The sequence below is a fragment of the Anas platyrhynchos genome, chromosome 5 (genome assembly GCF_047663525.1).
Source record: "Anas platyrhynchos isolate ZD024472 breed Pekin duck chromosome 5, IASCAAS_PekinDuck_T2T, whole genome shotgun sequence".
Classification (NCBI taxonomy): Eukaryota; Metazoa; Chordata; class Aves; order Anseriformes; family Anatidae; genus Anas; species Anas platyrhynchos.
In genome coordinates this window covers 59,722,427-59,737,379 of record NC_092591.1, presented here as the reverse complement: position 1 = coordinate 59,737,379, position 14,953 = coordinate 59,722,427, and the positions used below count along the sequence as shown (strand labels likewise).

The 14,953-nt window shown below is 36.4% G+C and overlaps 1 protein-coding gene across 4 annotated transcripts in view; it reads right to left on the bottom strand.

Moving 5' to 3' along the window:
- Nucleotides 1-491: 491 nt before the first annotated feature.
- Nucleotides 492-14,953, bottom strand: part of LOC101790458 (synaptotagmin-9) — a 66,535-nt gene continuing 52,073 nt past the window's right edge. Inside the window, exons 4-8 of one of the 4 annotated variants that reach the window (XM_027458409.3) lie at nt 7,983-8,103; nt 6,725-6,896; nt 5,961-6,090; nt 5,198-5,354; nt 492-4,330 (exon numbers count right to left, since the gene is read on the bottom strand). In XM_027458409.3, coding sequence (XP_027314210.1) covers nt 5,247-5,354; nt 5,961-6,090; nt 6,725-6,896; nt 7,983-8,103 — 531 coding nt within the window. In that variant the 3' untranslated portion in view covers nt 492-4,330; nt 5,198-5,246. The remainder of the gene's footprint in view (nt 4,331-5,197; nt 5,355-5,960; nt 6,091-6,724; nt 6,897-7,982; nt 8,104-14,953) is intronic. The other 3 variants (XM_038180747.2, XM_038180748.2, XR_005266516.2) reach the window with 3 other exon arrangements.

Sequence of the window (14,953 nt, the reverse complement as noted above, 5' to 3'; positions counted from 1 at the left end):
GCTGTGCTCTCTTTTCCCTTTCTTTCTGGGCTCTGCCAGTGGTTGCCTGGGGATTTCCTTAAGCTACATGTCAGGTATTGACAGGAGAAATGCTAACTTTGATAACCTGCCATGTTAAATACTAATTTTGCTAATTTACTACACTATAAATTGGTAGAAGTCCTTCTGTAGCTTCTAAATTTTTTCTTTTTTGATATTAAATATAAAAATCATATTTGATATCTCTAAAAATGTTTCTCCAATGATGATTGTGTCCATGGGACTAAACAGGAGGAGGGTTCCATATTCAAAACTCCAAATCTTGTTTGAGTGCTGTAAAATAACTATTGTGTTAACAGCTTTGTCCTTCTGGTCTCATTTACTTACGGAAACAAAATGACTTTGGAAAAAAAGTTGAGTTAAAATACTTCTGAAGTGTTTGCTGTGTGTTTCTGAATAGTGAATTAAACATTAATTTATTAAATACAAAATAGTAGTAAATTACAATTGCACAATTTCTTACAGAGTTTTTATTAAGATCAAAATTACTTGTTCCGACTAGATTTATATAAATAAATCACAGTACATTTTTACTTGTGTTTAGAAGATTGTAATACATATTATAAAATTAAGATTGTTTTTTTTCCCTCAAACCATCACTGTGAAAGGAATCATGCATTATTTCTACTGAAACAAAATGCCCACCTAGTTGAGAGAGCCTTGATACAGGTATGGCTCTACTCTCCAAAATTAGACATGAAACATAGAGATACCAGGACTATTTACTGAACAAGAAATAATAAAGAATAGCACGATGTTCATGTGTTATTGAAAATGAAAGTATACCAAAACAACACAGCTCTCTTTGTGCATCTTTGCAAGGGGTATTAAAAATGACATTTGGCCAGCATGCAACGACGTAAAACATTTCAGTTTTACAGTGTCTACATCTGAGAAAAGGAAGGACAAACTAAAAAACCCACACAAAATAATCAAACAACCCAGATGCTTACAAGTTCTCACGTCATCTTCCCTTCTGTGCCATGTGTGCAGTGTTCAGTCAGCAGTTGAGTTTGTCCTGATGATACCTTTCCTGAATAGCGTCTGTCTCTGCCCTCTGGATCAGTGCATTTTTCGGGCCTTCAAGGAGGTGGAAGTCTTTTCAGAGAACCGCAGGACCCTGGAGTTTTCCCAGCTGTAGTTCCTTGCCCAACCCACTGTGTCAGATACTAACTCTAAATGCAGCTCAGCCCTGAATGTGCAGTGCCCTCACACCTTGCACAGCTTGGTTCATGTATCATAAAGCTGTCACTTCCAAACAGAATATTGGTTGCAAGCAAGGCCTTGCAGTAAATACAGCAAGAATCAAAGTGAGGTTGTTACAGAGTCTGTCCTGCTTTGATTTTCCCCAGCACAGAGGGTTTCTATTAAATTCTACAAAGTTGTAGATTGCTTTCTCTACATGCTTTTTTCCCTTTTAGATAAGAAAGCCATTGTTTTCTTGCTTGACACTGAGATGTAATTGACAACGCACTGTTCTAAAGGGAAGAAAACATTTTATTGATGACAATTCAGGCTGAGTTACCTAGTATGTTTTTTTCTTCTTTCTGTTCAAATGAACTCAAAATGCATTAAGTGTAATTTAATTTGGTAGATTTCTAACTGGGTCAAACAGACTCTTCAATTGAATTTCCAGTCCTCTTTCTCCCTTTCCCTTTATCGTTTGTTGCTTTTAAGCTAGAAGAGAATAAAGAGAGTTTGTAGCATTTTTTAAAATTTAAATTTTATTTTTTATTTTTAATGGCAAATAGGCCCCCTCAGTGCTCTAACATTGCCAAATTATAAAACTCTAAATATATCTTTTGTACTTCAGGTGCTCAGTGTTGATATAACCATTCATAATGGTTGATATTTAAAAAACAAAAAAACATCCCAACTATGCCCTCAAACCGAGATGGGTGGACTAAAGTAACCTTACTTTTTATTCTGGTCTGTTGTCTCACTTCAGACCAAATGAGCAGTCTTCCTTTTTTTTTTTTTTTTTTTTTTTTTCCTACCATACTTGCTTTCTGTTCTGCCACTCCCTGCCACAGGTTGCGATGTATGCATGTTGGTGCACTGCCAGGGTTATTTACAGGGGAAAATGAGGCAAAAGAACAGTGATGCTTTTGATGTCTTGTGAATTCCGTGAAAATAAAGAAATTTCAGCACTCAACAGCAGAAGGATTGTGCTTGTGAGTATTTTAGCAGGGGAATTTCACACAACTCCCCATTATAATCTGCCTCAGTGTCAGTATCTTGGAAGGTTTTCTCACTGACTTTTTTTGTTCTATTTTTTAATAATACCTGAAATTGTGGCTTGTTATGGAAAACTAAAATTAACAATTTAATTGCACATTTTTTAATGAGTGAAGAGGGATTAAAATCTTGCTGAGATGTATTTCTAAGGGATTTATTTCTATTTTACTCTTACTGTACTTGTGATACAGCATAATTATTCATTCATGGAAAATAAGAAAACAAATGAGGGTTGGAGGTTTGGAATTATTTGTTTGAGCCCTTCTACTAATTCACCTTTTGGAATCATAGTTCAGAAAAGCGTGTGTGAACAGTATTGGGATCACAATTATCTCTTGGTTTCCAGCTGACTTTCTAGCAGTAAACACTCTGTTACTTCAATGCACTGTTGCATTATTGCACGCTGCTGCTGTCTTCACATTTTAGTACCAGCCCACAAGAACGATACCCTGGGAATGTTTGAGTTCTAGGGAATAGCATCAATTAACTGGAGTATAAAAGTGAAGAGTAAAGCATCCAGGTGTAGAAAACAACTACTGCTCCACTTCTGCACTTCTATGAAGAGGCTGGTATTTTTATAAAGAACACAGTAATGCCATAGCCTGGGTAACAGTTTGTAAATCATGAGTCAGAGAAAAGAGTTAGGAGGATTTTAAACAAAATATATTTTTTCCCTCATCTCTAAGCCTTTGAGGTGTGCTGGATTCCACTTGAATTGCTTCCTGAACATAGAGATATCTTCTTTGTCATAGAACTGTTTTCAAAATCATTCTCCTGATGCCAGCCCCTTGAGCATTAATGAACTGAGTATGGTAATAAAATCTAAAATATTAGCCATTATAATGATATTACTTTTCTTTTTATGCCCTTTTCAGTCACTAGAGACAAATCTTAGAAAGGCTTTTACCCTGTTACATGAAGACAAAACGAGCTAGCTGCATCAGTGTTTTCCTTTTTACAGAAGCTATTGTTCTTTACATTGCCCTGGTAACAACAATTGCGGTGGGAAAGCATGCAGCTGCCTGCTTTGCATCCCAGGTAGGGATGCATGTACAATGAGTTGCCCAGGAAATCAAAGAACGCCACTCCAAAGGAAAAGGTCCTCCTCTTTGCTCATGCATATCTCCTCACATTGGCTCCTGGGAGATGTGCCTGAGCAGAAAGTGCAGAATTTTGCCTGAAGTGAGGATCGTGCATGAACAGTTATAAGCATTGTATTTATATCACTGGTCTGGTGACGTAAGGCTTCAGTTGATAGTGTAGTGAAATGGTTTTGCTAGGGCTATTTTATAGCTGTATTTCTTTGTTCTTCTGGACATGCCCAGTTACCAATCTGAAATGTTCCTTGGGCAGGCTTTGAAGAATTGTTGAGTTTTCCAGGAGTGTTCTTAATAGTATGGCATGAACTTATTTCAAGTTTTTAGATTTGAAGGATTTCTGCAAAGGACTCTAATAACCTTATTTTCATGTAAGGTGAAAGGAGGCACCAACTGACAGTGGGGATACAAACTTTCATCAGAAAATAAATGTCTGATAACAATTGTTCTGGGGGAAAAAAAAAAAAAAAGAAAAAAAAAAAGAAAAAAAAGACTTCCAAAGCTATCAATTTACACTACAGCACTTTTTTTTTTTTTTTTTTTTTTTTTTTTTTTTAATACAAGAACCACTTCTGTTGCTGGTTCCAGTCCAATATCTATCGCTTTTCCTTGTTATCATGTTACCTGTAAAATCTGGGTTATTCTAATGAACAGAACTTATGATAGAATTTGGGTAATGCTTATGACCATACAAATAATCTATCAGTAGCAATAGTGTTGGCTGGAGATCTAATGCTACAAGTGGATAACATTGCACTACTTGAAACCAATAGCTCTTCACACAGTAGAAGACTGAGGGTCCTATTCAGCAAATTTTCAGGGTCCTATGGCTGTGGCCACAGAGGTTCCAGAAGCTCTCGCTGAGTCTAATCCTGATTCAGGAACCAAAATGATATGCTGTGTATATATTTCTCTGCACAGCCGGGATGCGCTGGACACCCTCCCCCACTTGATTCCTGGGAAGGAAAAAAAAGTGTCTCTGTTTAGCTTAGTGACATGAAAATCAATCCACAGTAATGAAATCTAGAGAAGTTAGCCAGGCATGTATGAAAAGAACAGGATGCCTGTGAAAAGGGAAGAGCTGTCAAAACCTAATTGTGGGCTCTGGCTGCAATAAAATTTATTGAAGAGGGAAGACAGGTTGGATATAAGGAAGTAGCCAACTGCTGCTAAGAGACACTTCTCCTGCTCTAAGAGACAGTAATTGTTGCAATATTTCTCGCATGCTCTCTCAAGCGGTCCCTATCACTGTTTGGCTAGAGTTGAGAGCTTAGTGATGTGTTTTCTAAATCCAACTCTCATATGCCCAGGTGGGCATTTCTAGTGTGGCATTTCAGCCAGTAGGTAACTTCTCATTTTGGGCATAGAAATAAGGGCAGAACTTCCCCGCTTTGCTTGATAATCCTCTACAACAGACTTGTCTGTTGGCACCACCCTTGCTCTGAAAAGGCATAGTGCATTCCTGCTGCAACAGAGCTTGTGAACGTTCAAAGGCCGCCCTGCTGCAAGTGCACTGCTGTGGTCCTCAGGCACCAGTAATTGCTTATGGAGACCTGGTAACGCTGTAGTATTTTTGCCATTTTGTTACATCTTCCTGTTGCCTGACCATTATTTTCAACCACATAGGGTTGTAAAATTAAAAAGTATTAAATTAATTATTATATTATGAACAAATAAAAGTTATTATTAAAAATAAACCATGGGAACACTTAAGAAGCAATTTAGTCAGATCATTGAATTTTTGTGTCTCATGAATCAGGATTAGCATTCCCTGTATTGGGAGGGGAGAGGATTAGACAGAGGGATTAAAAGGACATCTTTACCCCACTGGACTCTGTGGAATAGCCCCTGAGGATATGGCTAAGAAAGAGTTCAACAGGAATGCCAAATTTCTGCTGAATAGGTTAAAAGGGTGAGGAAGCCTCTTCGGCAGTCATCCAAGCGCAGAAGACCTGCATAACATTTCTGCTGAATAGGGCCCTAAAGACAAAAAACAAAACAAAACAAAACAAAACAAAAAAATAGGAACCTTAAAAGTTTTTCTGATTGTGTGGCTTCTTATTAACGTCTCAGATCTTGAGAGACACTTAGACATATTTTTTTCAGGGCAGTTAGACATCCCTTGAGATTTTCTAGTGGCATAGGTGATATAGTCTTACAAGAGAAGAAGTCAGATTAGATTTTTATATAGAAAAACAGTAGGTCTTGGTTATTCCTTAAAAGAGGTCTATTTCTTTGTATCAATTATCAGTGAAAGTTACCCAAGATCCTAAGTAAAACAAATGAACAAAACCAAACCAAAACAACAACAAAAACCACCACCACCACCAAAACCAAAATGGAACCCTTTATCTAGTGTATAATGTTTGTGGTATTCATGTATATATTAGACATTCAATTTCACGGGAGTGGAAAGTAATTAAAGGAGCAGACTTTGTTACTAATATTGGTGTTTCTAAGCCCTTTTCTAGGATTTAAGAGTATACATGTGGATCTTAGTTTTGTTTGTAAAATTTTATCCAACTTCTGATGCCTTATGAAAGAATTTAACATTATAGTAATGGGGAAGCAAGAAATAAGTCTTACCTCTGCGAGAGGATGCCAGTGAGCGATGGGTTTCCGTGGGTATGAGAGCATTTCATTCCAGTGGTCACGACCTAGACTTTCTGCATCGTTGCCTACTTGGCATACTCCAATGACCTCATTGTGACCTACACTGTGAAAATGTTCCATAATATGTTTTTCTTAAAATTTTACCTTTAGAATCATATCATTTCCATATTTCATTAGAGACATTAATAATGGGTTTTTAGAATTAATTCTAGCCCCAAAATATAATGAACTATAAAATACATGGGTTGGCTCTTTTCAATCAAAATAATTTAATGCCTTCCCCATTGTAGCATGAACTGTGCATCTGTATGCATTTATTTCATTTTTGTATAAGAAGTGTACAAAATTCTTTGATTGTGCTCTGTAATTAGTTGCAAATACAAAACTAAGCCATAATTTTAGAAATGGAGGTGTGTGTCTAAGGAGTTAGTGTAATTGTTCACAAATGGAAAATTGGTGTGTGGACTGTCTGATTGTATGTTCAGTTATTTCAGTTCTGCTAAGCATGTGCAGCTTAGTTATGTTGGTTATGGATAGAAATATGTATTTTAAAATTGATAAAGGAAATTCTGCCTGACAATATGATATATTTTAGTCTTCTACCAAACTTAATATGACAAATTATTTAATTTCTCATATATTGGGAGAAAAATAATGACTTTGTTTCTGGATGCAGATCTACAATGAGAGGTTTTGAGCCAATAGATAATGTTATTTTACAGGTACAGGTATCTCACCGGTCATAATCCATAACAGCTATCGACAAGTTAATTTGGTCAATATTTTCTGGAGGGACGTCAAAGACTATGGCTTCATTGTAAACGGGATTAAGGGTATTCCTCTTGGTGGAAGTTTTTCTTTTCTTTAGTCGCCTTCCTTCACACATTAAAGAAACCTTCACGTAGGGATCTGTGTGAATCACAAGAATAATGTTGGTTTTCTTTTGTTGTATTGAAGTAAACATAAATGGAAAGTAAAGGGAGCAGTCTCTTTGCCCATACCTGCTTGCAGAATTAGTTACCTGTACCTGACTGGAATTTGAGCTTCTTTATTACCATGGAATGACTGGGAGGTAATGGACATTGGAAAGCTTTATATTGTTGAATGCCTATAATGAACAATTCAGGTTCAAGAAGTTCTTTTTTTTTTGTGTACTGACCTCTAAAGGGGTATTAAAATATCTGCTGAACTATATTACACAAGACTCTTTTATACAACAGCCTATGTATCAGTGTACTTATAACAGCATAATTATTACTTCTGCAGATTTGTAGGACAGACAGAAGATGATAGTATTGTACACAGTAGGATTTACTGATGTATGGTTTAATATAATTCAAAGTGTAAAACTTAGTGGATTATGTTTCTCCAGAGAATTATAATTATTTGGGAATTCCTGAATGCAGTTAAAACAAAAACAAAACAAAACAAACAAAAAAACCCAACAACCTATTTCCTTGTAGCTCCTATCTGAAAGCCCTGCAACTGCTAGCATGGCAAAGAAGTCTATGAACTCTTATCTGAATTAGTTCCTCGTTTTCATTAGCAAATTTTGCAGCTGTTGTTGATAAAAGGCTGTGATGATCACTGTTTTGTCCATATGTCAAGAGCAGCAGAATTGGCTCAGTGGCTCTTGGAGACTGTCAAGGGTCAGTCTGTCCCTGTGTCGTAACAAATAGTCTTCTGTACAACACAGTTCCCAATGTTAGGAACATAGTTTGGCGAGCTAATCCTGTTTTGAATCATAGTGGCTTTAGAAATAATAATGTTGATCTCTTTTTGAGAGCAGAATATTTTAAACTGTTGGTTAAAACAGAATGAGCTAAAATATATTGTTTACTTCTCAGAAACCTCTGTACTCAAGTGACTCAAGAGCTTGCAGTGTAAGAACCTCTCTTTAAAAAAAAAATAAAAAATAATTGATGGTGCTGGAGTTTTGTGACTCAGCAGGAATAGGGGACAGAAATCCACCTTGACCATTAAATACATTCCTACCTGATGCTCCTGTGATATCCATTGCCTTTAAATTTCTTGCCTTTATTATTGTAATAGTTAGTCTACCAGCTGTTGGAAGGTAGCAGAGTGAAAACATCAGGTCGCCAAGATCGACGTTATCCTGTTCCAAGGAAAGAGAGACAATGTGAAGCAATAATAACAATTTATTTCCTAACCATAACAGGAGCTAAGGGTAAAATAAACCTTTGGGAATCTACATTTCTGCAAGCAGAAGCTGAATTCTCATTCTGAAACCTTTGCATACAAGATTCACGTCACTACATTTGTTGCTAGACCATCAAAGCTGTGAAGTTTAAATGTGGTTACAGTTTTTAGTACTCAGTCCTTGGAGATGAAATGCATTTAAGTAATGAGGTTTAGTGTGAGGCATTGGAATGTGTTTGCTCTGTTTTGTGTTTTGAAGTGTGTAACATTGTCAAGTTGCAGCAGATCTCTGTGCCTTTCCTTCTGGTCTGCAGAAGGATGCCCATAGTGAGGTTCACAGAATGAACATTGCTTGGGCAGAGTAAAGTTTTCCATAGTTTCATAGACCTAGTTCCTGTAATCCAATATTTCATTCTTGAGTGAAGAAAGTAAATTCAAAACTATGTTCTAGGTTTTATGCTCACACACTGACACAGGAGTTCTACTTCAGAATACCTGGCATTTGTTAGGGTTAAACAGATACTGAGTCTAGAGGCAAGCCCTTGGGAATAGGGAGGCCTGAGATACAGTCTCTGCTGAAATAAATAAATAAATCTCTCCAGAAAATAAATGCAAATAAATAACTAATAATAATAATAAAAGTTTCAGAAAAAGTTGATGAGAAAGAACCTCTTGTCTTGCAAGAAGTTTCTTGTCTAAAGTAGGAGACATGGGGTATGAATGGAGTTCTCCTATGTATCCCACTGAGAAATTTGTTAGTGGGAAGAAGATGACAGATTGCTTCCAACAAATATTTTCTGAGAATGAGTGGAAGAAGCATCCCACTGAGGACAGCAGGTTGTGAAAAAGTCAGTTTTTGTAATCCTTATATTTGTATTGTGAATTTCACCTCAAATGAACTTTCTGATTCACTGAAAGTATTTGTCTTCTAATTTTCCTGTGAAACTCAGTACTGTAGCAAAGCCTAATAGGAAATAGTCGGATGGAAAAGATGGTGTTTTTAAATGTATATACATAAATTTGGGGCCCTTGTCCCATTTTTAGGCACTTTTAGATAGACAGTCCTTCAGTTTTTGAATGTAGACCTTGACAGAGGAAATGACCATCAGAAGAGGGATATTCTTATACCTTGACTGCCTCCCTTATCTCATGGTACTACTGCTAAGCTCTCCCTTACTTGACTAGAGATCATGTAAGCTAAGTGCTCTTTAAGTATGGATCAAGGGATGCCTTTTGATTTGTGTAAAGATCAAATAATCTGTTGATAAGTCTTTAGGAGCTGTTTGTAATAGCTTCTATCCTGCACATACATGTGCATGTACCCTTTCCCACCTCCTCTTTCCAGTTTCCCTCTCTCCAACGAAGGGTGGTGGAGGACATGAAAGGCAAGTGAAAATACCTTGAAAGGGCTCCTAACGAATCATGTCTGAGCTAGCTGCTGTGCAGACTGATGCCCAGAGCCTATGAGGTCATTGTATGTAGCTTTGAGTTAACAGGGAAGCTGTGCAAGACAAAGAGTTGTGGTCATTGTTGCAGAAAAATGTATGTCAGAAGGGATTTCAGAAAATATGTGCATTCAGGCAGAAATGGGTCCTTTCCTTCTGCTGCTATTGAAGAGAGCTGCTGTCAAAGAAGGGAAATGCTGATAATGTGGGCCCTTTGTCAGTAATAACTAGCTTTTAACCCTGACTTAACTTTGTCAACCGTCATCTCTTCCGTTCTAAAGATCAGTGTTTTGTGGTGTTTGTAAAGCTGATAAAGGCTGTGACAATATCAGGATAGCTGATACGACTCACCCTCTTTAGAGTCTCTTGGTGGATTGTACTTGGAAGCAGACCTACTGCAAGACTGTGCCACTGACTTGCTTTGTGGGAGGATCTAAGTGCTGTTGGAGAAGGTGATGCTCTTAAGTCCTACAGGCTTACAAAGCGGTGTCAGCATATCCAGGAGAAATTTCTCTTGGCTAACATCTGCACTTAACTTTACAGGAAGACATTTGTAGGGGAAAGAATTTTTCCCCACCGTGAAGAAGAAAAACTTCCAGAATTTTAATTCCGCATCTCTAAGATGCTTAGATTCATAGAATCTAAGATTCATAGAATCATACTGTAGAATTCTTTCTTGCTAACCAAGCAACTCTGAGGGGGAACAGAATTTCATAAGCCACTCCAAGCAATTAAGAGAAGTTATCTTTTGGCAATTTGGGGAATTTGTCAGTCTGGCAGATTTTGATTGAGAGGTTATTTTTCAGGAATTGGTCACAAAATTTTAGGAGAAGATAGCATTGTTGAATTATTTAGCTTTCTTCCATCATAAAAAAAAATAATAAATAAAAATAAATAAACTATAAGGCATCTGTTGTTTCAACCAAGATATTGGAATATTTAGAAATTGTCAACTATGGCAGAGTCATTCTGTGCTCAACTGTAGTGCTCCACTTGGTAACTTAAAAATAATAATCATATTATTAAAATTATTTTCAGTGCCTTCTTCTGAAATTACTAATTGTTAGCAATTAGCTTACAGGATAAATCACTCCCTAGTGCTGTGTCAGCAGTTCTGTGCTGGTCTTTAGCTGAGTGTAACTCATCCTGTTAAACAGGAGGATGTGTAATCCTAAAGAGAACTGTGACAATGGACCCTTAATGGCTTCACTTATGATTCCTTGGAGGCAGTGTCAAGAAGCTCAGGTCATCAAACCTTCTTAGTGAAACCTGTAAGTTGCGTGATAGAAAAGGAGTTTCTGACAAATGGGGATGATTTTTGTCATCAGATTTCTCTTGTGAATGACTTATCCTTTCTCACAAATATGTTTGGGTACAGAGAATAGGAATCCAAACATGGACAGCAAGGCATGGAAGGAAGAAAGACGAATCATAGGCCATAAGTTCTCCATTTGTTTCTGGCTTAGAGGACATGCGGTCCTTGAGTTAGACAATTATAAGTTTTTATACCTGTGTCTTCAGAAACTTGTGTCTTGATTTTTGGAGCAGACAATCTGTGGTAGGTCCGCTATCATGCAGTGCCACACTGTGCCACTTCAATTAAAGTATATGCCTCAATTATACCAGGTTCCTCAGCTCCCCATGTATAAAAAGACAGCTACTACTTTTTTTTTTTTTTTTTTCCCCGTTATGTTGCAAAAATAAAATAATACTAATTAGGGATTATGATGTGCTCAGATGTAGTTTTATGCATCTCATCAACTTAACCATTAAGGGGAGCACTTGGCAGGCAGTTATGACCTTGTTTTTTTTCTTAAAGTTGCTAACTGTTAAAATAGTTTTTCAAGACACTAGCTATTTTAGAGATTTTAGAGTTTTATTGCTCTGTCAGCTGTACAACTCAGACAATGGTAAGGTCGCATACTACCTCCTTTAGCAGTTATACTGGTCACTGGAAATGAGGAAAAAAAACACTGGAGGTTTTGTGAAATGAGATGATATCAGTTTAAACTTCTAAAACACGTAAAGGATTTATTACCACTATGATTAAATTATCTGTTTATTTTTTTCTTCCTGCTAGCAAAAGAGCATTATACTAAACAACCAAACAACAAAAAAAAACAACCTTCCTTGTTATTTCATAACTTTTACTGGAATTGCACTTCTGTACTACAAGGCAAAATTTTCTGTACATTCTTCTAATCTTCAATAACGCAGGGGTTTGAATTTTGCATGGATTCACTTTAGAGGCGGTTCACCCTGATAAGACAAGGACAAGTGTACTAGGCATATGTGTTATGTCTAAATGAATTAAAAAATACTTTAAGAAGAGCTATCTGCTTTGGGGGATATAAATTTACTAAATCTATCATCTGTGTTGAGAAGTCTGGGTTCAGATTTTAGTGATATAAAATATTAATTCAGTTCAGGCACGTGTCCATGACACAAGTTTTATGCAAAAACCACACTAGAAAACACTTGAGACTCTAATTTGTTTAGGAATGATTGTAAATTATGTAAGGTGTCAAACATGATGAACTTACGAAGTTAGCTCTAAATTTTCAGTTATTTCTTCATAGAATTATTTTGAGTTATATGTATGAGAAACATGTATTGAGGAAAAACTCTTTAGAAATGTTTGATATTAATTGGATTTGCACATGAATAGAAGAGTGTCAGCTGCCTTCTCATTACACAAGGATTCACATTTTAAGATGACTAGAACAGATATAACTGGAAAATTCTGTTTTCATGACATCTTAAATCAAAGAAATGAACTCTAGTCAAGTGGGCATTTATTAATGGCTCAATCAAATTATATATACAGAGATATGATTAAGTAAAGTTTGAGGAAAATGGGAATGGTCTATCTTACACAATTATTCTTTCAATACATCAATGTCAGACTATATTTGATGTTTCAAGTTAATTTGCAAATTGTATTATTTTTTCAGTGTGATTACATTTTTTTGCATTTCATTGTCTTTCTTTTATTCAGGCTTTTCTTAGAAAAAAATGAACGCAATTAAGTAAAAAAGTTTTGAGAACTATGTATGCAAAAATGAACCTGATTTCACTTTCTAGAGGAAAACATCAAAAAACAATTCTGAAACTTGATTCCACTGCAGTGAAGGAATCTATAAGAAAGCAAAAATGTTTGAATATAACTCACTCTGGATTTTATACTGCTTTGGCTACATAATATAATGTTCATGTCAAGTCAAAGGTTGGTTGTCCATTTGTATGTGTATGCAACTGTACAAAGCGTGTATAGAAGCTAGTCTGAGGGGATGAACAAAAAGGCAAAATAAGAAAGGGCACCTTTGAATTCCTAGTATTCTCTCCATGAGATTGTCTGTGTCACAGCATTTGTTACTATGCATACATTGATAAAAATGCTGAACCTGTGTGACTCTTGCATAATTTATACAATGGAAAGTATCATGAGCTCAAGAATATAAATAAAACAACAACAACGACAACCTTATAAGGAGGAAAGAAAGCACTTAAGTCAGCTGGTCAACCAAAAGAATATCTTGTGTTCTTTTAAAACTCTGACAGCTAAATTCAACTTTAACTTTGCTTCTTAATCAAGAAATTCTTAGGAGGAAGTTCTTTCCTATGAGGGTAGTGAGGCCCTGGAACAGGTTGCCCAGAGAAGTTGTGGATACCCCATCCCTGGAGGTGTTCAAGGCCAGATTGGATGAAACCTTGGGCAACCTGGTCTAGTGGTGGCATCCCTGCCCATTGCAGGAGGTTGGAACCAGATGATCTGTAAGGTCCTTTCCAACCCAGGCTGTTCAATGATTCTATGAAGTATGTAGCTTGATTTTTTTCTCTGTTAGGATTTATATTACTAACGATAAAGTGATGCCATAAAAAAAGCTTCTACTACCTTTATTCCTAGATATTCTAAAGCACCTTCTAGTCAGATGCCTTGGCTGACAGACCAATTCTGAAGGCCACAACCTTGTGCTGTACTTCTTAGAGACTGAAAGAAGAAGGAATCCTTTCTGCAGACTAGGTGGTAGAGAGCCACTATAATTTTCAGCTCAGGGTGCAGATATTCTTACTTTAACTTATTCGTAGTTTTGCCTAGCATCTTGGCAACTTCTAAATAAAGACAGTATCAAAAGTAAAGCAACCAGCAAATAGCATGTATTTCATTATCTTTTTTTTTTTTTTTTTTTTTGGATATAAGAGCTCCACCCCTCCCTACCCCCCACCCACCAATAACAATGTTCTTGTTCATAATTCTTTTACGGTTTGCTCCTCTTCTGCATATTGTTCAAAACTGTACATTGGATTAGGGTCATAGTATCTTTCCAATTTCACACATAAAACAGGATAAAGTTATACTATGGTGTCAGTAATTCTGTGTCTCCACTTCATGGACTGGAGATCTTTTTGCATGGATTTTTGTCTTTTTCTTCTGTTTCCATCATCCTTGTGTCATGACTACTTTTCTTTATGGCAGATTGCTACAGTCCACATAAGGAGGATCCTCCAGACACAACTTTGCATTGTGTCAGTCAGTCAAGATATCCTACAGTGTGGATAAATGGAGTTGAAGGATCTGAATGAAAAAGGCTAATGGTTCAGAATAAATCCAGTTAATGTCTCTGAGGACATAACTCATAACTTGCTCTTGCCACAGTGTCCTTAGGAAGTCAAGGACAGAGGCCTTCTCCTGTAGGCAGTCAGTGTACTTATCTCTCTAAAGGCCCAACATCTCCATTGTCATAATTTACATCCTATAATTAGATGGCAACAATTAACTGAAATTGCCTTTCCAATCAGCTGCATATTGTCTTCAGTTATTTGAATGCATTTACAGAATGTATTTATTCTTTCTTAGTCATTTCAGACTGTTAGTAAATTATTCTTTAATAAGGTATTTACTTTTAAAAGCCTCTATTCAGTACAGACAAATTTCATACACATTGTTATTTTAAAATTTATGCTTAAGTCCTATAGATTGTACTGGTTTTGAATCCTTTACATACATTTCTAATTCAATAGCCCAAAGACTAAAGTGCTGCATCTGGGCCTAGGAGTGAATCTAATGAATTATCCTGTAGCTATTGAGATAGAGATAATGTCTTAATTTGTTCCAAACTAAATTGATGAACTGGGGAGATGGCCTGAATTGAGCTAATGAAAATTAGTAGAGACATGGTTGGAGAAGCTGGCATACTTGTCCTGTTCATGTGTGTGTGGCTGTCAGAAGTTGATTTCAAAGGGAAAACAGAAATGAAGAATTCTAAAATGAAACTTCTCTAGAAAGTTAATGTAAGTAATTTTTAAATTTCCTGCGAGTTAATAGGGTATGCACAGAGTTGTTTCTGAAGGGTTGCCTAG